This window comes from Artemia franciscana, chromosome 10 (genome assembly GCF_032884065.1).
Source record: "Artemia franciscana chromosome 10, ASM3288406v1, whole genome shotgun sequence".
In the NCBI taxonomy this organism is placed as follows: Eukaryota; Metazoa; Arthropoda; class Branchiopoda; order Anostraca; family Artemiidae; genus Artemia; species Artemia franciscana.
In genome coordinates this window covers 50,673,068-50,697,704 of record NC_088872.1, presented here as the reverse complement: position 1 = coordinate 50,697,704, position 24,637 = coordinate 50,673,068, and the positions used below count along the sequence as shown (strand labels likewise).

Below are 24,637 nucleotides of genomic sequence, written 5' to 3'. Positions count from 1 at the left end.
ATGATAAAACAGGTTCTTCGAGAGCACCTCATAAACACGCAAGTATCATAGACTGATTAGTTTTTAAGCTGAGTTTATAATCGCATGAAATTTTTTTGGCCGCATTTACAGTTTCGATTTGCCTTCTAGATCTGAGCTCTCAATGGGTGCATTTCATGAAGTTTATTACGCTTAATTTTAGTTACATTGGGGCGGTCCTAGTCAAATTAGACTTGGTTAATTTAGTTCTGCACAAGGCCGTTTCTTGTTCGGATTTCCAAGGTTTCTGTGTAAGTTGGTACAAGTCCAGGATTCTCGTTCCGGGGGAGGGAGGGGGGAGATATTCGTTTGAAAATCTTCTTGGTCTATAGTTCTTCCTTGACGAACTGTGGCGACCAAAGTTGTACCTCATTAAAAGAGATTATACCTGCTATTTTTGTGTCGTCCATTCTCGTCTTATCTTCATGAAGGAAATTTTATAACTCCTTGAATAGATTCTTCATCAGCTCCTCTTCGAGAGCCTTTTCTAAATCCTATTTAAATCTACATTTATGCTTAAATAAAAAGAAAGTTTTTTTTCAACTGAAAGTAAGGAGTAACATTAAAACTAAAAAAGAACAGAAACTACTCCGTATATGAAGAGGTCGCTCGCCTCCTCAATACCTTGCTCATCACGTTGAATTTTTATCACTTTTAAAAAATCTTCCTATTTTAATTAAATGGCCTTTGTGTTTCAGGAATCGTTCTTAAAAAATTAGGACAAACAGTCAAACTTTAGCGTAAAGAGCAAAGTATTGAGGAAGGGGGCAACTCCTTCATACACGGAATAATATCTGTTCAGTTTGAGTTTTAATGTTACTCCTTACTTTCAGTTGAAAAATTTGTGGTTTTTATATCATAAATAAAAATCCGTATACGATTCATAGAAGGCATTATAGAACCTTCAATTCTGTTTTATAGAGCTTTCGGTTACTATTGACTTGTTTTGCTCTTTACTTACTGTTCGTTAGTACAAACTGTTTGAAAACTGAATGGAATCTGACCCACGACTATTCTCTTGTGACCTATATTTGGCATATTTGTAATTCTTGAATTGTAAAATTCGCCAATGTCTATGTCTTTATGCCTTTTTGTTCCTTGGTGGCGTCGATTCACGAAAGCCTAGGTTGTGGGGGCAGATTTGTCGTTTTTCAATGAGAATACCAAAAAGAGGCATTTTTCAGAAAGATAACCAAAAATGTATTTTTTAAAGTCTAGGGGGGTACCGATCAATTTTGTTTTGCGCTTTTGTTCTGGGAAATTTAGTATCAAGAAGGCGATGATGTACTGTACTTGATATGAGTAAAAGGAAGTTCATGCATTAATGTCTCTTAAAATAGTGTTCCCAACTCACTAAGACGTCCTTGGTATTTAGCTTAGCATGGCTAACACTATATATATATATATATATATATATATATATATATATATATATATATATATATATATATATATATATATATATATATATATATATATATATATATATATTATAAGGCATGATTTTGCCAGAAAATCTGGATTTTTAATGCCCTGTCTTAATCTATAGCCTGTTTAACATCTCTCTTAAATTTAGGTCTTTCGATTTCGGACACGCGAAGGGACATTTATTCGATTACAATCTCGACTTCGTTCCTTTCGAAATCCGTGGACAAAAGAAGTGGAATCGATCTTAGCAAAAAATTTATTTATGGTGTAAGTCGTTTTTCTTATTTTATTTTTTCTTTTTTACTTGACATTATCTCGGTAATAAGAGAGAGAAATGCCTCCTACCTGAAAGTGAACTTTTAGCTCTCAAGTTTTGTAAAATATTCCATCCTATTAAAGAAATCTATGTGTTTGTAGTTTCAGAAGCAGTGGCGTTGATGAGGGGGGATTTGCCCCCCGACGCCAATAATTTGTGAAAAAAAGCCTGTAATTACTAAGTAGCTTTAAAACTGTTACCGTCTTTTAGTGCAAAATTTGCTCTTTACTTTGAGCAGATAGTTCATTTTAAGTTAATCCATATGCGTTTTTAACATAAAAAAATGAGAAAAATAGGGGTCCATTACACTTCATAATATGTTCCATGTTGATATTTTTCCAGACATATTGCCTTTGAATCCTTATCATTAAGTAAAAATATGAGCCTAGTTAATTGCAAAATTGAAAAAGGTTCTATGCTTCCTGTTTCGTCACATTTACTCAGGTCAATTTTTTCCCTGATATTTAAGGTGATTTTATTTCCTAAAATCTGCAAATTTAAGATTCGATGCTCTTGTTTTAAAACTTTTAAAAGTGGAAATAAATACACACTTTACATCTGCATATCTATCATCCGTCCATGTGTCATTCCTAGTGCAGAAAAACTAAGGTAGATAGTCATAGAAGGTAGAATACAGTGAATATGATTTCCTGAATGAAAAAGGAATCATTGAAAAAGAAAATAAGATTAGTCCTTTTTATAGTGACGTTCGTACTATAACTAGATAGGTCAAATAGGTTGTAGTTCGGTCATGGAATTTGGTAGAGGGGTGATCTACTCGAGGAACCCTTTAATTGTTTTGATTTTTATATTCAGTATTTAATTTAAACTCCGGTTCTCTTATTTGTTATTTAAACGCCTAAGAAGTGCTGGTAACGTCCCATTCCTTACGTTTTTTATTCACATACTAGCCCGTGAATGTAGAACTGCCTCTATTTACAACGCTATGAAAACCTCTCGCTATTTTTGGTTTTCTAAATATTTCTTTAAACCAGCTCCAAAAAAAAGAAAGATAATTCACTTGAATGTGCCAAGAATTATGACTGAAAGTCGCATTTCACACAATGCCAACGCTACTTGTGTGACACTTACCCTTGGATTAGCAAGCTTTAAAAAACGTCTGCTGAGAATAAAATTAAGTGAATTTAAAACAAAATATGTATATTTTCTCATAATTTAGAAATTTTTTGTGAACGTATATGCAGTAACAACATATTCTCTTTTTCTGTTGTTATCCATTTTGTCATGCAGCACTAGGAGACCAAGCTTTGCTTGTGAAGAAAATTATAAAGATAAAAACAATATTCAGTGTAATCCCCCCTCCGGATATGTAAACCCCCCATACCTTGATTTGTACAAGAAAAAGTTTTGTTTAACTTTATAGAATTCGTTTTTTAACAAAGGCAAAAAGGGTAAGATAATTCTCAAACTATAGGAGTCAATTTTCCCTTCCAATTGGAATTTGATCATATTATACTGATTAAGGAATAATATTAATTATTGATTAATGATACAAAATTAATCATTTGATCATAGTCCCTGGCAATTTTGAAGTAATCTCTGCCGTAATTATACCGAAAATTGTTCAGATTTCCTGGATATTCCTTGTCAAACAAGGCCCAGCAGTTAAGTTAATAATTTTAACTTTAACTTTTTTCGATTACCCTCAATTTTAAATACGTTCACTATTTAAATGTCGGAAATACGTCACAATATAATGTTTCACAATCCGTGGTAATACTTTGACTTATCGAGTGTATACGGCACTTACCTTCGGCCAGCCGAAAGTTTGTTTACGTTGTATAACTGTAATCTACAGCAGCTCATTGCTGACAATTTTAGTGCACCAGCACTTATATTTATGATATAAAGCAGCACCAGCACTTATATTTATGACTCTTTAATGTGTGTTTGTTGTTTATAATGCACTGCGTGATATTTTTAAATTCACTGAGTAGCGTTTTTATTAAATAGTTACTTTTCTTCACTACTGCTTGAATAGCACCCTCTCTTGTCCCCCAATAAACTGCTGTAGCTACTCCCCTGCTCAGTAGCTAGTGAACGATTGCGTAAGGGTTCTGACAAGCAAGACGTCCAAATGAAATGGTTGAGTCCCATCACACATGTACTGCCCGTGGCAAATTATAGAATATTCGCGTCTACACTCTTTTGGTTACCCAAAGACACCTGCCCCAGAGGAAGATTTGAAAAGCACTCCGCCTTTTGTACAGGGTTGCCACCACAAACAAAAAAAAATCAACATTTAACCAGAAAAATTACCAACTTTTCACGGAAAATCACCAGGAGAGTGAAAATTCACCAACGATGGCAACCCTCTCACCGACAATAAAGTACACATAGGACGCTCTCACCCGTCTGGCAGCTCGAGACTCTTCAAGGACGTCATGGGTGCTTCTGAAGGCAGATGTGGACGTAAGATCCAAGACAGCGTTTCCCAAGATTTCTTTTTACAGTGGACAGGTTCGAGATTTTGAAGTTATTAGTGGCATACCTTATAAAAATTGTTAATTTATAAAGCCGATTTTGTTTTTTACAAAGTTCAAGTTATTCGTTTTTGTTTGCTTATTTCATAGACAAAAAATTTAAAATGGTTATGTAAGAAAATTATGATTAATTAAACAATTAAAAATTATATTAATTTAAAACTTCAGTAAGTGAAGTAAAGTTGGCTTGAATATTTTGTCCGTAGTACAAAAAATGACGTTGTTTGTCAACATATAGCAGTTTCAAATTAGGATGCAATCAGGGACGGTTTTAGAGGAGAAGGGTGACTGAGGGGCACCTGCCTTTGGCGTAGAAATTTTTGGGGCGCAAAATTTCAAATAAATAATTTGTCGATTATAATCAGTTTGTAATTTCTGGAATATTATTTATATTAAAATAAAATAGAGGGTGCAGTTAGTGAATGAAAGCAATTAATGAATTATTAATTAATTAATGAAATAAAATAAAAATAAACAATATTAATTAATAGTAATCAGATAGTTTAAAATTTTAAACAATACATCTAAGTAATTAGAAAATAGATCATTCTTAATTAATAAATTGAAAATAATTTTGTTAAAAATTTGGCCTAAAAATTTTGTTAAAGACAGGGGCAAGGAGGCTGCTAATCAAGACCTTGTTCCGGGCGCAAGAGAGGCCAGAACTGTCATTGAATGTCATGGTGTCAATTTTATTTGATACTTTTTAAGTCCACCAAGGCTGAAATAATGCCTTCACGAGTATTAGTGGTGACAAAAAAACTTATTATATTTTTTAGTTTTCTCGCTTATATTTGGTTTCTTTTTTCTACGGTGCAACCGAAAATTGATTACTGGCGCAGTTTCAAATGCTTTTTAGATCGGGGAGGCTTATTCCAAGTGACCTTTTTATCTTCTGTTCCTACCGTTAATGGATGATTATCAAATATTTACGAATATTTAAATATATGAAATCTACAGCGCTTCTACAACCCTCAACGCTTTCCTCTCTGACTCAGTTGAGGTGCAAAGTTTTGCTTATTGCCTTGTATTGTGTTTGTTAGATATCCTTGTTATGCCTGATGTGCTGCTTTCTTTGTCTCTTTATTTCTTGATCTTTATATCCATTAAAAAAAAGTCAGATACGGTGTGAAGCGCAGTAAAGGGCAAAAAACCTATACAGAACTGACGAATTTTTCGTCTTTCTTGTAAAATTCGTTACCCTTCATTCGCACTTAGATATTCAGTTTTTTTTTGTTATTGTGAATTTTTATGTTAAAATAGAAGGTTATGTAAATTACATTCAAATATAAACACACATCAAAATAGAACTTGTGCATTTTATTTTGTTTAAATTTTACATTTTATGTTTAATTTCATTGGTCTCCGTTTTTCTTGTCGCTCAAAATTGTCTATTTAAACATCTTAAATTTAAATATTTGATTTTATATCGGGTAGCACGCCATAATTATTATAGCCATTAGTGAAATTTCAATTTTTAATTTTTTTTTTGCTATGCTTCGTGTCGCTTAGATATTCAGAGCCTCTTTTATCGTTTGGTATTTTATGTTAAAATGCAATGTTTTGTACCTGTTGTTAAAATACAAATATGTATAACAAAAAAAGTAGAACTTTTATATTCATTTCATTTGCACATTACATTTATATATTTTTTTATTGACTTTTTCAATTGAATTTTTTAATTTCAAATTCTTCAACGCATTGTGGTGAATGTCACCACCACATATTACGATTTCCTTTTAAATGACCCCTTAAATAACTTTCTATGATATACCAGTGCCCCACTCGCGATGAAGAAAATAACAAAACTGAAAAGAAAATGATACATCAGTGCTACCTATGCAAAAAAGGGATTTTACTTGTGGTTCAAAGTGGGAAGGTATAAGCTTCCTGTATGGGGTTATCTCCAATAGTGATTCTAATGTTGTACTTTTGTTTCAATCTGACGCCATTTCGTGGGGTTTACGGATATTTTTCAAAGCTTTCATAGATTTGTTTTAAAAATTACATTTGACTATTAAGATTAATCGAAATAATAGTGATAATTCCCTAATCGGTTACAGATGGCAATTTTCTTCTCTAGGAAGTTTTTTTTTATGGTTCGTTCTTTACTAGGTTGTAGCTGTCGCTCTTGTGTTGTCAGTACGGGTACGTTTTCGTTTCTCTTTAAGAGAGCCGAGAACCTTTGACTGTTATTAAGGTATGGACTCCGTTTTCAAGGAATTATCCTTGTCTTGGCATAATATTAGGTGATTATATTTTCTTAATTAGGACTCTCAATCAAGATTCAATTGAAATTCTTCATTTTTTTTATCATTTTTACTCTTACTAACTCATTGATTTTTTTTTGTATATTTTTTTACGCACTTACTTTTACTCTTTGTAACTCCTTTATTTTTTTGGATTGGTTATTCTCTTACAGCATGATATTCTTGATATATTAATGTGTATAACATAGTATATTACTTATGTATAATGACATAATTATAACTACTGTATACAATATGCAAGTATACTAAAAATTTTTCTTTTGCTGTCAGTACTCAAAAATGTGCCTAACCAAATTTGTATATACAATTAAAAAAGATGAGGGATATACAAAAATAGAAATAATTATTTTATGGGTACCACTAAAAATCGCTCTACGGGCTTCTAGTTGCCTTCGTCATTCTATGATTGGCAGCTTTTACCTTCGTCTGTCCCACATCGACCTCAATAGTTTCCTCTATCGGGGTTGGGGTTGGGACCTTGCAGCCCTATTTTGTGCATTTAACTTTTAACAGTGAAAAACTTGAAGGACTTAGTTTGCCTTAGTTTATGTGTCAACGTCAACTTTAATTTGACAGATGCAAGACTCTTTGTCTTGCATCTGTCAGGGACTGTGTTCATTAACCACTTACTGTGAAATAAAATATCCGTTTATTTTAAAGAATATTTCTTTGCTCTATTTTTGATACTATTTACAGGAATATCAAACGCAGCAGTTTATAAAGTAAACCTAAAATAAGTTTTGGGCTTTATTTCAAATTTAAGTGAAAATATGTGTCGGCTTTAACTTTTCTCAGTCTAAATTATTTGTCTCTTTTTCTTTTAAAAACCAACAGAAAGATCGAAAAAATGCCTCAATAACTAAAAAATACTTAGCATGGGAGCGATGGGAAAATCATTTGGACAGCCGTGACCCTTAAGTAAAATTCTGAAAGAGAAATTCAAAAAAAAAATGACTTAAAGATAGAATAAAGAAGGAATGTAGAAATTCTTGCAGATGTTTTGCTGCTCACCTTGCTGATGTTTTGTGTTATAAGTGGGCTTAGTTTGTTCAGTATTACATCATAGTGACATTAAGTTTAAGATAAAATGCATCTCTATAAATAGTTTTCCTTTTAGGTCAGAGGGGCTAGTGGAAAGTACTGACGTTAGCAGCGAGACAATCAATCTCGACTTGTACTCAGGTTTGTCCACTTTGTTTTATTTTATATTTATTTAATTATTTTAAAAATTTGTGTTATACGTTTATATAATATTTTTATTTTGTTCTATATTTGTTTTATTTATTTACCTGGAAGGGAGTTCTCAATACTTTTATGTTCAAGGATAGTCATAGGTACTGACTTATCAACCGTATATCAACCAATAAGCTCTACAAAAAAATGTACTTCAATAAATCATCATCAATCATTTTATTAGTACTAACTAATTTATTTATCAAATTAATTATTAAAATAATTATGAAAATTAATTATATAAATATTAATTTTAAAATTAATATTTATTGATTTTGTTTGTAATAGTTTGTAATAGTAATTATGTTCGTAATTATGTGATTATTAATTTATTTTATTAATTTTTTAATTTAGTTATATAATTTATTTATTTTAATTGTTTAATTTATTTATTAATTTGTTTAGTTATTATAATTTAGTTATATATTAGTTAATTAGTATAATTAACTATAATTAAGTTAATAAATTAATATAGTTAATAAATTAACTATATAATTTATTAAATATTTATTAATTCAATTAATTTTAAAATTAATTATAAAAATCAATTATTTTAATAATAAAATTTATTAGTACTATATTATAAACGTAAAACAATTGGTCGGACCATGGAAGTTTGGCTTGTTGTGGGCCATGCTACAATAATAAAACACTGAAAGAACCATAAAAAAAACGCTAAATCGTACAATGCATATAAAATAAAGATAAAGGAGAATAAACACTAGAATACAGTGAAACAAAAACTTAAACAAACATAGGTAGTGATAATAATAGCGATAAAAATAAACCAAGAAAGTAGTGAAAACGGGAAAGACCAAGTTGGCATTAGAAAGTTAAGTAAAAGGGAAAAAAATGACGAGGACCTTAACATCTCGGGAGGTCCCTGAAAATAATCTCAAAAGAAGAGGTTAGAGATATATTGGTTGGGAAATAATTCAAAAAGGGGGAAACAATAGAAAACAAGAAAAGGGAAAAGATAAGGGAGGGAGAAAATTTACCGGACTGGAAAGACTCACTGAGAAACTTTCTTCGCGGGGAGAGATAGAGTGACGTCAAAAGGGATGGAGTTCCGTAGTAGAATGGACTGATAAACAGGAGACTTCTGAGGTACTGATGATCATCGCTTACGTAAAGTAAATCTGCGAGAAGAACGGCGCAAGGGAGAAGCGTACACACCTGAGCCTGAGAAAAACTGCTGCAGGGACGGTGGAAATGGACCTAGAAAAGACGAATGAGCTAACGATCCAGCGGAGCTATCCTAGTATTATTATATCGATCAGAAATTTCACCGAAATAGCTTGCGGTATAATATCGTTACAGTAAGTCCGGTTACAGGTACCACGGGCGGTTATGAATCTTTGAATTACGATTTTGAATTTGTTTCTCATCTGGTACATATGGTTCTGTGATCTTGTAATGTTTAATCAGTTTTGTATTCGAGTCCATAGAGGAAGCTTAAAGTAGGCATTTGGCAAATTTGAAGTATTGTGACCTGACTTTTTTTCTCTTTGATTAAAAATTTTTCAAAAGAGAGCACAATAAAGAATGGGGGGGGGGGTATTGTGATTGTGATTGGGGGCGAGTGCTGCTCTATTAAGGATAAGCTATGCTTTAATTAATAAAGCATATGCAATTCAAATACGACTCTGAAAATGGAATGCTAGCGGCTGGCGAGTATTTTTAGCAGATGGCGGCCCAGTAGGGAGTCGCAGGTAGGCCAACTGCTAGACATGTTTGACTTCAGAGCTTCTTGGACGGATTAAAGAAGGCCGAGATGAGTTGTTTCAGTTGAAAAACACTATTTTTGACTTTTCAGGGTTAGAGTGAAGCCCTATATTATTGTAATCTTGGCTTAATATTTCATAAATTCTCTCTACGACCGGTTGATATTCAGAATGTCATCAGCATAAGAAACAAGAAAGAGATTAAGACTAAGCAGGACACAAGATGAGACAGATGGGCGCTGTGTTTGAGAATCCAGGATGTAATTCTTGAAGAGTGTTGGGGAAGAGACAACTCTCTGCCCGGCTCCTTTGCAAAATTTGGTTTGTCGAAAGGTACGGAAGGAATATAGTTGTCGGGAGGAGGCTTAAGGTGAATTTTCACCCTTGAGTACATGTCTTGCAAAGTGCTAATGACGGACGTATTCACTCTTCGTTTTGCTGCAAATAAAAACATAGTGGCAAGCACCAGTGAGTCGAACACCCGACGGAGATGATGTCCTGCCAAAACGAGCGTTTCATCGCTATCATCTGCATCGACTAGAACATTTGCTACCGCTGTGAGAGCATCAGAGCACCCCAAGCCTTGCTGAAAACTGAACTGATATGGAGGGCTAATGACGGACGTATTCACTATTCGTTTTGTTGCAAACAAAAACATGGCGGCAAGCCCCAGTGATTCGAATGCCCGACGGACATCATGTCCAGCCAAAACGAACATTTCATCGCTATCATCTGCATCGACTGAACATTTGCCACCGCTGTTTAGAACAGTAATACAAGGAATACTTGCCATTTCTTTTCTGCATCATATTTAAACTGCATTTTTGTCGTAGATTAAATATTTAAATTGCTAGCTTCGGAATATTCCCCCAGTTCACCATTATTGTCGATAATGTACCAAATAATGTCAGTAATGGTGCATTGTTGCCAATAATGCATCAAATAATATCAGTAATGGTGCGTTATTGTCAATAATGGACCAAATAATGTGAATAATTGTCAATTGTTGTCAGTAATGTACCAAATAATGTCAATAATGGTGCATTTTTGTCAATAATACACCAAATGATGTCAATAATGCTGTAATGTTGCCAATAATGCCCCAAATATTGTCAATAATGGTGGATTATTGTCAATAATGCACCAAATAATGTCAATAATGATGCATTGTTGCCAATAATGCATCAAATAATATCAGTAATGGTGCGTTATTGTCAATAATGGACCAAATAATGTGAATAATGGTCAGTTGTTGTCAGTAATGTACCAAATAATGTCAATGATGGTGCATTTTTGTCAATAATCCACCAAATGATGTCAATAATGCTGTAATGTTGCCAATAATGCCCCAAATATTGTCAATAATGGTGGATTGATATCAATAATACGCCAAATAGTGTCGAGGTGCATTATTGTCAATAATGCACCAAATAATGTCAATAATAGTGCACTGTTGGCAATAATGTACCATGTTTTTTAGGTGCACGAGGGGGTAGACAGCATGAACTAGAGCCAAGTAAAATTGGACAAGTAATAGCTGATGAGGTCTTAGAATCTCTGCGACGCTCATCCTCTGGTGGATCAACCCTCGGTCCATCTCCTTCGTCGGTTCTATCTGGTGATGGATCTCCATTTTCAGCTAATGACAGTCCTGGAGTCATTCTTGGAGATGTTGGGATCCAAGGTCAAGGCGATGTAGGTTTCTTTCATCTTTCTATTCTACCCTCTCTTTCGTCTTCCGGCTTAATCCTCCTAATTTTTCTGTTTATCCGTTTGAGAATGCTACTTTAAGTGAACTGTTCTAAAAGTGCACCCTCGGCTCCTGTGTCTGTCTTCCCTCCCTCATAATTCAAACTCCTTTTCGGGTCCTAGAGATGCAATTTTAGATATTTCTTACGCCCTTCGATTCAATTTAATTTATGAAAATTGGTTTTCTAATTTTTATCAAGAGAGTTTGTGGCTATTCTTTCCTTATTTTCTTCACTGTTTTCTTCAATTTTAATATCCTGTTAATTATTTGCTCTTGGGTGAAATCATGCAGGAAAGCTGGCGTGTGTGTTACTTGAAGACGTTTTACAATTTTTAAGTATTGGTCTAATCTTTAAGGTCTGTGTGTTCTATAAACGTATCATCGGTTTCACTAGGCTGAGATCTATCTATTTACTGAAGCAGTGTTGTGATAAGATCTAAACTATTTTTTAGAGAATCATCTAAACTTTCTTAGAAAGTATAAAAACTGTCCCTTTCTCAGAGATTTTCAATCTATTTTTGAAAAAATTTTCAATATAAGTTTTTGTATATAATTGCATAGATGTATAAAAGTTAATTTTAGCTATTGAATGACATTAAAATTGTCAAATTGTTTTTGAACATGAAAAATTTAAGATGCAGAAAAATAAATTTCTAAATACCTTCATCGTCTTTTTTTTATAATTTACTCAAAATCATATTTTCTAGAAGTGAAATTAATATTTTTTTATATCTGGGTAAATTTTTATCTCTTTCTTATCTCTTCTGTTTTTATATCTCTACTTATTTCTATAAATATCCTTATTTTCTAGAAGAAAAATTCCTTATTTTTTACAATAAAATTACTGTTTTTTAGAATGAAAATTAGAAAATAGCTTCTTTTTACGCACAATTTAGAAAATGGAGACATATTCTTTCTTCGTAGAAACGATTAATGCCCATCTTTGTGTTTACTAAATTTTTTTTCATTGGCCAAAGACAGCATATTCAGTGAAGAGATCAAAGTTCCTTCTTACAAAACTTCTACCGATTTAGGTTGATGCAAGTTAGAAGGAGAATTTAATAATCGTAAGTTAGGGATTACAGTTCTAGCAGAACCCTTAATTAATTTAATTTTAAATAGACTTCCTATTTCTAGAAGAAAAGGCAATACAAACTTGTTTGCTTTCACAGACTTTTTTTTATTACTCAGTTTATATTATTATGTCTCTTGTATATTCGTAATTCTTCAAAAGCAGTACTTAGAGATCTCTGTGGGTCAATTTTTTAATTTTTTTCAATCAAACATCAACTAAAAATTTTAGGCTGGTGTTGCAGCTTGTTGAAATTAGAGCCATGAAAGGATTTTCAATCTGTGTGGTTTGAGGGCAGGAAGAAGGGCCTATGGACTCCCTAAACTTTCTACATGTAGACAGGGTGTACTCTTTTTGGCTCATGATCATTCAGGGACTACATTAGGAATAGTCCTTAAGAACTAAATTTTGTCAATGAAAAATTAACAAGATGTATTACTTTTCTAAATCAAAGCACACTAAGTACGTACCCCCCTTCTCTCCTCCTTTTATAGTGCTTAATTTATATCAAAGTTTTTGTTCCCTGGTGTCTGGCCTCTAGGTCTATAAATGTGAGAAATGTATAAATTGGAGATCAAAACGCTTTGAGTACATATTTCACAAATAGTATTTGAATTTAACCAAACTTCGTACCTACAGATTCCTGAGGTTTTTGTAACAAATCCTATGAAAGATTAAAGCATTCCTCGACTGCTCCAGCCATTTTACTAAGACCACGTCTCCACGAATAATTAGTGTAATTTCCATAATTTTCAATAAAACTAATTAGTCGCCATTGCTATTATTGATATGATATTGACTTTAATCGAGCAGAAATTGGCTTTTGTTAGATGTTAAACCTAAGACATGCTGGAAATGAAGATAGAAGAGTCCAAAGGCCGAGACCATGTCGGTTGATTTTTAAGTTAAAATCAACTTGGTGGAAGTGAATAAAAACTTAAGAGCCATGGCTAATTGGAGTAAAGCCAAGACAGACTATCTCAGTGAGAGGCATAGCCTTCTTCAGATTAGAATGTTGGAAGCTACAGTGATGGCAGTGGTCAATTATGGTTTTAAAGCAGTAGAAATTGCACAATGTTGCCAAACTTAATACGACCATAAACTGCCAAATTTGATAGGACCATAAATTACAACTAATAAGGATGGTGTCGTATCAAAGCTTAAGTATCATTTGCAATTTATTGACAACAAAACATGCTTTTCTTGCATCATACCTTTTTTAAACATTTAATTGGTGCTCAAATTTTAGGAATTAAATGTTTTTGGTCAGTATATCTATAACAAAGATATTATTCTTATGTACAATATGAATCAATCAGTAGTTTTCTTCCTTTTAAATTCGTTCTTATCAAATGTATAGTAAATCAGTTGGCTAAAATAAACTTTCAATTTGAGTTATTCATTTAGTTTTCAGTAAAGCAGACCTATGGGTCTTGTGGGAGCTGATCTATTGAAGTTCAGAATCATTGACACGATCTTGCTTTTTTTTTGCTCATTTTGTATTTTCGTGTTTTTTTATAAACACTAAAACATGGTTGGAGACTACAATATTATTTTCTAATTTTTGTACATTGTCTTCTTAATAGAGACATAAATAGCTCTTAAGCATAGGAACAATTGCTTCCTCCAGACCTCACTCTCCCTCTCTTCATACCTTATTTCGCCCCTCCTCCCTTACTTCCTGTTTGCTATGTTCAAATGTTTCAAGGATAAACACACTTATGACTATATATTTTGTTATCCATGCAATGCCAATTGATCACCACTTAATTTTGGTTTAAACATACCCTCTATTCGATTTTTACTAGTTCACTCACTATAGGCTTTTCAGTAGAAAATAAGAACCAAGATTGGAAAGTTCTGTTCTTGCGAAAGTTCTGTTTCCGTAATGTCTTCCAGAGTTGTCTACAGACCAAATTGTCTACAAACCGTCTTGGGTATCTCTCTGACTGACCGTATTCCAAACAGTAAGCTGTACGAAAAATATAGTTCTATCCCGCTTTCTAAAACCATATTGAGAGAAAGGTTGAGATGACTAGTACACGTTCTGCGGAGAAGGATAACAAATTTTCAAAAATTAACCCTACGGTCAGTCATCTAAGGCCAAACGAAAAGCAGGTCGTCCCCAAAGGGGGTGGGAGGAGGGTGTAAAGAGGAAGGCTTCGAGCAGAATCGAACTGAAGAGGAGCTTGCGTAATTGTGTTGGCCTCAGGCGGCTTGGTGCTGCAGTACATCTAGTAGTAGTGAAAAAAAATGTATTTACGCCAAAGCCTCTGAAGGTTGTAAACCTATTAGCCTTAGAAAGCATTTTATATTTTTTGTATGTCTTTTTTTAGATATCGAATGGACAATCTCAAGGATCTACTGCTCAGCAAGTGAGAAATAATCAGAGATCTTCATTATTAGACCTGAGAAATAATCGACAAATCGTTCATATGCTTTCTGAAGCAGGTACCTTTCTCTTTGTCTTAACATATTACCATTTTCCATATACAATTTTTTACTGGATGTATTTAAAACAGTCGTAAATCCTTATATATTGGCTATAGTAATTCGAAAGGCGGTAAGTTACAAATTATTAATGCAAAATCTTTTGCACAATTATAATGCCGCATACACAATCTGGTATGCACATCCGGTATTTGCACATGTACATACCTGATGTATTTAAAATAGTCGTAAATCTGTATATATTGGCTGTAGTAATTCGAAAGGTGGTAAGTTACAAATTGTTAATCCACAATCTTATGCATAATATTATGCACATACACAAAACACTGGTGAACAATTTTGTGTTAAATACAATGTGATGTAAAAATTCAATATATGAACTATTTCTGTATTTTAGGAAAGGACATATAACGCATTTTGAAAAATGTAGGAACTGCTGATCATCTTGAAACACCACTGAAATACAGGAGTAAGGTTTAAACCAACCGATCGAACTTATTCCGTGTAATAGGGTTAGCATAAATATCCTTTTAACAAAAAAAAAGTCATATAACCCGGCGCGTTACTTTGCGGGAGGGGACTAGATCCTCCCCCCATACATTTTCGTAAGTTAACAACCTTACACATAACCTCTTTTGAATCGCCATTGTCACTTCGGTCGAACCGAAGATAAAAACAAAGTTTACATTGGTAAAAAAAAAACAATTTCTTTCTGAATGGATGACGTACAAAAATTTAGTAATAACAAAAATCTGTACGAATTTTCCTTTCTGAGATTCCAAACGTCCAACTGGCTATGCTATGCTGGCTATTACATATGATTTTATGCTTCAGTCCAGGCATGCTCACAGAGATGTATTCAGGCCGGTAGAAAAAGACTTACCAATTAAGACAACAGACAACAGACAACGTACTGAGTAGCAGTAACAAAAATCTGAGTAGTAGTAAAAATCTGGGTAGTAGTCCTGGCATACTCTTCTCGGCCTGAATGTTTTCAGGCCGGTAGAAACAAAAAAAAACTTACCAATAAAGACAACAGACGACGTACTGAGTAGCAGTAACAAAAATCTTTAAAAGTTTTATTTCAATGGTTCCAAAAGCCGTGAAGAGGGGAAAGTGCCTGCGCTATTGCCTAATCTTCCATATTTTATTCTGGGTTGGTGTATTCTAGACATGTACACAGAGAGTATTCGGGCCGGTTGAAAAAAAACTTACCTCTTTATTGGATTAGAGCCAAATTTCCTTGGATACGCACCTTATTAAGTGATTTTCAGAAGCGTTTTTATTGCCGTTTATCATTAGGCGAACTTAGATATGTTAAATCTATTCGGATTGAATACGATTGACTAAAAATAAATGTTTACTCCCTCAATACCAATGACTCGAAACAGATATTAGGATTGGAGATTTTCAAAGAACATTCTGAGTTCCTCAACGAGTTGTCAATCGTTTCCAAGTTTTCAAACCTTTCCCTAGATGTCAAGAGTTGTCAAAAAGAAAGCAAATCAGAAGCTGCATAGGTGGCGCTAGAGCCTTTGACCTTTATAAAATAATATAAAAATAATATGAAATATTAAATAATTAAAAATAAAATATTAAATAAAAAAATCATTAAAATATTAAAATAAGTAGGCTATTAATATAAAATATAAAAAATTAAAATACTAAAAATAAAAAATAATCTAAAATAATATACTATAAAATAATATGGATAAATATGCACCCGTATTCCACTTTTAGGCTTGTAACACTATAAACATGAATATGCAACAAACGTGCCAATTAAAAAATCCACCTTTATGATATTTTAAAAAATAGTACTTATCAGCACCAAAATAACTCTAAATCCCATCAGTAAAATAAATCTCACTTTTTATTACGCATTAGAATAGAAATAACGCTTTAGAAACTGTCGAACCCTGAAAAAATTTCTCTGAATATTCCATGGCTAGCTGAAAAGACCGAACTTATTGTCCCAACATTCCTGCTTTTTAACAAATTTAAGCTCTTAGAAGTAATAAGTTTCTATTATATAAGACAATAAGATACTATAAGACAAAAATATATATTAATATAAGAAACAGTAAATTTCTCTCCATCATATTCATTGCTGGGTTCGATTTTAGTGTACTTACCACTTACCACAAGGGGAAAAAAGTATGAAGTGCCTGGTGAGTCAAATAGGTTCTATCATTTTATCTCTGAGAATTTTTACTCTTTTTCAGTTTTTCTTTCATTCGTAAAGTTGGTTGAAGAGGTTTTTACTATGTAGTGTGTGCAGTAATTTTGTATTGTTTTCTTTTTCTATGGCACATGGTATTTACCAAGTGACATATAGCGATCGCAATTTCTGTCCGTCTGTCTGTCGATCTTTTGGTTCCGGTTTTGTTAGTTGGGGCACTTCCAGAATCCAGGACGATGAAAGTTGACAGGCGTATCAGGGACCAGACCAGATTAAATTAGAAATAGTTACTTCCCCGATTCGACTATCTGGGAGGGAGCAAGCGAACGGTATAGTTGAGAAGAATTTTATTTTCTGATAAAACAAATGATTGCTGTTCTTAAGTGTAACTTGCCGGTCTAGTCTTATGATTCTAACATAGGGTGCGAGAGGTCTCGGGTTGGAATCCTGGGCCACCCCAATTTTACATGAAGAAGATCCGAAACTAGATACTTGATCAATATAGCGATCGTTGGAAGTTGGCAGGCATATCAGGGACTGGACCAGATTAAATTAGAAATAGTCGCTTCCCCGATTCGACTTGAATAACAGTCTATAAATATAACAGTCATCATAAATTGACTTGATAACAGTCGTTTTTTCGATTCGACTATCTGGAGGGTGGGGAAATCGTGAAAATTGAGGTATGTTTGTCTCATGAATGGGTGATCGGATCAGAAAGATGTCATGTTCCAGATGCTCCGTCTTTAGTTCAGATCGAATCCGAGGACATTGGGGGTTGGAAACGGGAATCTTGCAAACTGGAAATCTTGGGAAACGCTTAGAGTGGAGAGATCGGCATGGAACTTGATGGGAAAAATAAGCACAAGTTCTAGATAGGTGATTGACATAATGGGACCAGATCCGTTCTCTTTGGGGGAGCTGGGGGGATTTATAGTGCTTTGGCGAGTTCGAGAAAAAGTTTTAGATGCGTGATTGACATAACCGGACCGGATCTGATCACTCGTCACAAGTGCCATATGAGCTCTTAGCGCTTGTTCTTCATTTTGATTTCAAAGTATTGCTCTGAATTTTGTAAATTTATCCCTGGGACCCAGTCTTCGCTTCCCAGTTTTACGCTTTTTTTAAAAAATACATCTTATCTTATTTGTAATACTTAACATATGGTTCGTCTGGTAATTTTTGTATTGTTTCCTTTTTTAGTTCACTATTATTTGTACCCCAAATTGTTGTTCTGGTTTACTTGGGTAAAAACAAGAAGTCTCTATAAATAAATTATTCGAATCTTGATGGCTATATTTTCTTGTCCCTTTTAGGTATTAATAATCATTTCTAGTTAATATCTTCATTAAAATACAAATTAATCAAGTCCATGAAGGATTTAGAACACTAAAAAAATTATATGCAAAAAGGATGACCTGATTAGTTTGCCCTTCAACATCTTATATTAAAAATAGACTGGATGGCGAAGAGATAAGCACAATAGAACTGTCGCCAGGTGGCGACTATCTGTAGTGTGTTTGGTGAAAGCGCTTACATTGATGGCTACTATTAATAATACAAAACGTGGAGCCCATTCCATTGATTTACTAAGCAATCAATACCCATCTTCAGGCATGTTTACTTATTCACACTTTAATTGTCTGCAGTCTTGCAGGAATTTGGTTTTAGGAGGAGGAGGGGAGGGAGTTTGTCGAAACCATAAAATTTGGCAAACTGTACTAAATTTGTAGACAATGACTGGAATCGTTAAAAATCGATGCTTTGATGGATCAGGCTTAAAGGACATTTGTCTTCGTTTATGAGCCTGCAAAAAGGCATTTGTGCCTTTATTGGCACAAATATTATTTGAAAAAATAATGCTCGAAGAGATATCTGTGCTTGATTGGAACTTTTCAAAAATTGAGAATTCTCAATTTTTTTTCATCTGAAGGTTAAATATATTAAAATTTAAAATTCAAATAAATTTTTATTTAAATCCGTCAAATTCTAAATTTATTTTTAGACAAATGCTTGTTGTTGTAGAGAGGTGATTAGCAAATGCCTTTTTAGCTTTGGGCTCAATTTTTCTCGATTAATAAGTCGTCAATCTAAGTCTATAGTGGTATAAAAATGTGAATTCAAGAGTAAATTTGCTTCTAGGGTTAAATACTTCTTTGTTAGAATCTCAAAACCTCTGATATTTTGCACTTCCGTAATTATCATGAACTCTTTTTCTTCCCTTATTTTTCATACTGAAAACTACCTATAGATAAAAACAACAATTTTTAGGTCTTCAAGGAGACGACGAAATGCTCGAAGTAATTGGCGGATTGATGAACGACACAAGCCCCTCTGGTGTGGAAAATGATAGTACAAATCCAAACGTAAATGACAGCATAGACGGTAATGATGAAGCTGCCATGGCTGTCGTGATGAGTCTTTTAGAAGCTGATGCCGGTTTGGGTGGCCCTGTTGATTTTTCAGGCCTACCCTGGCCACTGCCTTGATTGTGATTAGAATAAGACTTCGGCTGTAACTAGAAGTTGGCGATTCAGGGGAAAGGGGTCAAATTTCTAGGCCGTTGTTGAATTTTACTAGAAGTCAATGTTGATCTTTGTAAAGATCAAAATTTGAAGTCAATTTTTGGTAAATAAGTAGTTTTTTTTAATTTCGGTTTAGTTTTTTAATACAAAGAAAAGCTCTGTTTCATTCATTTATTTCAATGAAAATCTGTTACTGAAATAATGGCCCAATTTTGTACATAAAATTTTGTCTCCGTGAAAAAAATAACCTAAAGATAATTAATGACGGTTTTTTCTTCAAAGAGGGGTTGACCCCCCCCCCCCTGTAACTTTCGCACGTCGATGAAAACAGTGTTTAGTATTTTGCTGTAGCTTAGGTGCGGTGATCCAGTAGAATTCATATGACGTTTTTGGTCAAATTCAGATATCCCATTCCCTCCAAGCTAAAGGCATATCTCGTCTGGTTGTTAAAGTATTTAGGGAACTTTTATACCATGCGCTAAGGGCTAGACCGACGGAACATTTTCTTTCAGCGTTGTAAGAACTTATACATATAAATGATAAGTTGGCTTTTTCACAGAGAAGCTATTCTTGGCAAATTATTTTGAATTTATAAAACTTAACAATTCAACGGAAGACAATTTGCTTTGCCAAGTCATCAAGGAACATATTAAGTAAGTTAGTACGTAACTCTACATATGTTATAATGAGAATATTCCAACATACTGAGAAAATCTCTCGAACTTAAAGTCGACTTGAAAGCGCTTAAATTAACTTGAATCCAGAAATAAATCCCAGTTTGATAGATAGAATTTATTACACCCCTATTGAATAAATACGACCGTTTTCAGTTTAAAAGTCGGTAAATTTGTGGATTAACTCACTAATGAGGTAGCTAAGAAAGAGACATATAATTGGAACCAGAATTTCGTCCTCTATCCAAATATAATATTTGTTTACGTTGAAAATGAACTTTAACACACCCCCTCCCCTCTTCCTGAATTGTATATATGCAATGAATTTTCGCTTATTTTGACAAACTGGTAAATTAATTGGAAGAAAAGAGTTACATACAGAAAATTTAGTTCATATATGCAACGCATGGTGTATATTTCCATCTTGGGGGCAGGGGACAGGGTATGCTCATTTCCGACGTAAACGAATGTTACATTTGGATTAAGGACAATTCCTGGATCCATATATAATCCTGAATTCTAAAGATATGTCTCGTTTCTTAGCTACCTCATTATTAAGTTAATCGGAATTTTTTTTTTTAAGTCTGTCCCGCTCTTTTTTACGCTTTTCTGGGTAGCAAGAAAATCATTTGAAGCTTTTGATTAGCAAATAAATTATTTACTCTTTTGTTGTTTTTCGTTTGTTGTTTCTCTTTTGTTTTTTTCTTATTACTCTTTTGTTGTTTTTCGTTTGTTGTTTCTCTTTTGTTTTTTTCTTATTACTCTTTGTTTGTTATTATTTTCTGTGCATTTTTCTGCTCTTTTGTTGGCCTGCTAGATTTATTTAACGCCTTTTGAACTTGTCTTTTACATCACCGCAACTAAGCTGATTTTGTATTAGGAAAGAACCAGTTATAATTGTATGTGTACAAATAGTCGAAGTTATGACGATGTTAAATTAAAAGATACTTTGAATAGTCCTTTGTGTAATTCATTTTTTTTATCGGTGTAATTTAGAGTAGCCTTGATTTTTTTTTTATTAAGTTGAAATTCGTTAAAAAATAGTAAAAAATTATTTAAGATTAATGCTAGTTTTTACTTTTCTTCTTTGTCTTAAATCGATTTTCTATACTTATAAGAAGTTTAAACGATTGAAAATAACGTTTGTTTGAATAGTACTTTCATCCCTTTACGAGGACAACACTCACACAACTAAATAAAACAAGAAACTTTACAACTTGTTTGGGGTACACCATTCCCCATCCTCCAAGTTCAATAATGTATTGCTTTCAAATGCAGTTTGTCTTTCTTTTTTCTTTAATGAATATGAAAAATAGACGATTAATTCCTTGTTTATTTTTCAGTTGACTTGTTTTTGCTGTATTTGAAATTGTTTATGAGCTGACATAATTTCTGGAAACAATATTTTTGTTATAAAAATTTTGGTACATTTGCATGTACCATTTTGGTACAAAATGCTTGCATTTTGATGCATCTCCGCCGTCACATCTATAGGTCATATCTGACATTTTTCGCACTTCTGGGATAATTGCCAAAAATCGATTGGCATGCTGTTTAAAAGGGAGAAAAAGCAGAGCAGTGTGCGTTTAATCCCGATTTGATTCTCCTGACCTAAGTTTGACTGCTGATCTTTCCTCGGAGAACAGTTTACCTAACGGTTTTTGGTAATTATCCCAAATGCGGGAAAATACCAAGCGCAACAGTATTCTTAAATTGAAAATTTGTAAATCGAGCTAATAAAAAAGACAGATTTCATTAGAAAGTTAAAAACACACCTTTCTTCTAATCCTTTTGTGTTAAGTTTGATTTAAAGGTTGTTAAAGGTTAAGATAAAAAAAAACTAAACACGTAAAACCGCTGAAGCTGTCTCTTTGTTTGGTTTTTCTTTTTCGAAACCAAGACATTTTTTTCTGCTATCTGGTAGGTATCTCATGAAAAAATAAATTAACTTTCTTTTTTGGTTGTTTTGAATCTAGTTTTTACATCTAAATAGCAAATGTCAGTACAGGCACGTACCGAAGATTTTTTTTTATGAGGAGGGTGATAGACAATAAAAAAAAACAGATTTCATTTGGAATTTTAAAAGGAGTTAACTTAGAAACAAAAGAAAAATTTTGCACGACTTACTAGAAATTACTACGGTGCTTAGAAAAAAAGTAAAGATAAACGACTGGACGTTAACTCTGTTTGTAGGGCATTATCCGATATTCTTTTATTCTTTTTACCTCTGATGGCCTCTGAAGCCGCTCAAAAACATTGTTTATGTATAAACGATTTCGTAACAACTCTCTGTGTAGGGCACTTGTCTGAATCCATAATACATCTGACTCCCACTAAAGCTACTCAAGAACATAGTTTAGGTTTATGTAAAGGACTGGACGGAAGTCTGTTTGTAGGTTTTACCATCAAATAATTACCCCTGATTAACCGTTAAAGCCCCTATGACGTGCAGTTTAAATTGGCCTCTGGTAATTATAACTGGAGTAAGTTAATAATATTCCCCTCCCTACCCCCAAAGCTGCTTAAGAATGTTGTTTACGTTTAAAACACTGGATGACATCTTCTGTGTATGTAGGGCATCTGTATTTTTTCTTTTTTTTCATTCCCTCTGATTACCACCAAAGCTACTCAATAGTATTGTTTACGCTTAGACCACTGGGTGGCATCTTCTCTGCTTGTAGGGCATTTACGTGTATATTCTTTTTATCCCTTTTTTTAATCTATCTGATTGCCACCAAAGCTGCTCAGTAGTGTTGTCTACGCTTAAACCACTAGGTGGCAACTCTATGTGTAGGGCATTTGTCTAAATCAACTGTTCGTTTTTTATACCCCTGACTACCACCAAAGCTGCTCAATAGTGTTGTGTACGCTTTAACCACTGGGAGGAAACTCTGATTGTAGAGTATTTGTCCGCTGTTTGTTTTTTATACCCCTGACTACCACCAAAGCTGCTCAATAGTGTTGTCTACGCTTAAACCACTGGGCGGTAACTCTGATTCTAGAGTATTTGTCTAAATCAACTGTTTGTTTTTTGTACCCCTGACTACCACTAAAGCCGCTCAAAAACGTTGTTTACATTTCAAGATGTGGAAATTTAATGATTAAATGTTTTAGTAGACAGTTTTAGTGCAATATAGTATTTTTGAACCTACTTGTAAGAGTATCAAGTTAAATAAAAGAACTATTTACTATGGAGAATTACACGTGTTTTGTTTGGACTAGGACCATTAAGTCAAGGAGGATTTAATCTGAAACCTTTTTTTATAATATTTGTATTGTAGCACCTCTCAACAGTTTTAAGAGAATCTTTCAAATAAGCCCTTCAAAAATGCTCTGTTTCGCGAAAATAGTCCTTCTTGTTTTAATAGAATATGTCAAATACTTATCTGTAATTTTAAATGAATTATTTGTTTTTCTTTTTTGAATTTTAGTTATATTAATTACTATTAATTTTTATATATTTTAAATTTTTATAGTTATTTTATGCTTTATCAATAATATATGATTTTCTATGTTAATTATTAGTTTTATTGATTTTACTAATCAATTTGAACTTTAAGTTGAGTTTAAGTTTCGAGTTAAAATTGAGACAAATTTCATCTTTTCCATCAAGTCTGTCAAACTTCTTCTGTAAAATTTAGTAGCATTTTCAAGAATCCTTCTTGTATTGTATATCTTCTTTGAAATCGCATTTTAACTTTTATACAATTTTAGACAAAAACGATAAGAATATTTCTTTTGGATTTAATTAGAAAATAATCGAATAATTAATCGAATCATCCGGAGCGCCATTCAAAGCAGTTCTCCTATTTTAATTATAATATTCCAATAATTAATCAAATCATTCAAAGCACCGTTCAAAACAGCTCTCTTAATTTCATTACGATGTTTGAATACAATTATTAGGAGTAACAGGTCAAAATAGACCTTTGACCTTCATTTATAATATACAGGGGCGTAATTTTCTATGGAGCAGGGGGCAACTGTGCCCTCGAGACTTCGGTCTACCCTTTAGACCCTAGTTCGCCCCCACCCCAGCTGAACTTTAGTTTCCGCAAAGAATCTTGTCAAAACTAACATAAGCTTGCATAATTCAAGCATCCAGAGAAACAGGTCATTTTTCTTATAAATTTTGACCTTTTATGGCTACATATATTGCATAGAAAATTTATTTTAGTTAGCGAAACAAAATGCATGACAATACTGGAAAAATATCAACTATATACACCTACTACGAGATCTAGTGTCGCTAATAACTTTTGCTAACATGAAGAAAAACAAGCTCTAACATTTTGTTACAAACAATCCTCGGGAATGAAGCATATATTTCAAAATCAGTGCCTGAAAGTACAGCTACCTTACCCTGGCGTTGATGCCGACGGCTTTGGCCCAGCTAAATCAAATAATAACCCCAAACCACTCAACCGAATGGTATTTTCTATGAAACTTCACAAATTAATCTTTATACTGATTTTAATGTTAAATTTTTT

The 24,637-nt window shown here is 33.3% G+C and overlaps 1 protein-coding gene across 4 annotated transcripts in view; it reads left to right on the top strand.

Annotated features, from left to right (window-relative positions):
• Positions 1-23,345, top strand: part of LOC136032330 (protein cycle-like) — a 158,159-nt gene extending 134,814 nt beyond the window's left edge. For all 4 annotated transcript variants that reach the window (XM_065712643.1, XM_065712642.1, XM_065712641.1 and 1 more), the window contains exons 12-16: positions 1,595-1,713; positions 7,654-7,718; positions 10,974-11,188; positions 14,652-14,766; positions 19,220-23,345. In XM_065712643.1, the coding sequence (XP_065568715.1) occupies positions 1,595-1,713; positions 7,654-7,718; positions 10,974-11,188; positions 14,652-14,766; positions 19,220-19,437 (732 nt within the window). In that variant the 3' untranslated portion in view covers positions 19,438-23,345. The remainder of the gene's footprint in view (positions 1-1,594; positions 1,714-7,653; positions 7,719-10,973; positions 11,189-14,651; positions 14,767-19,219) is intronic.
• The last annotated feature ends 1,292 nt before the right edge of the window (positions 23,346-24,637 follow it).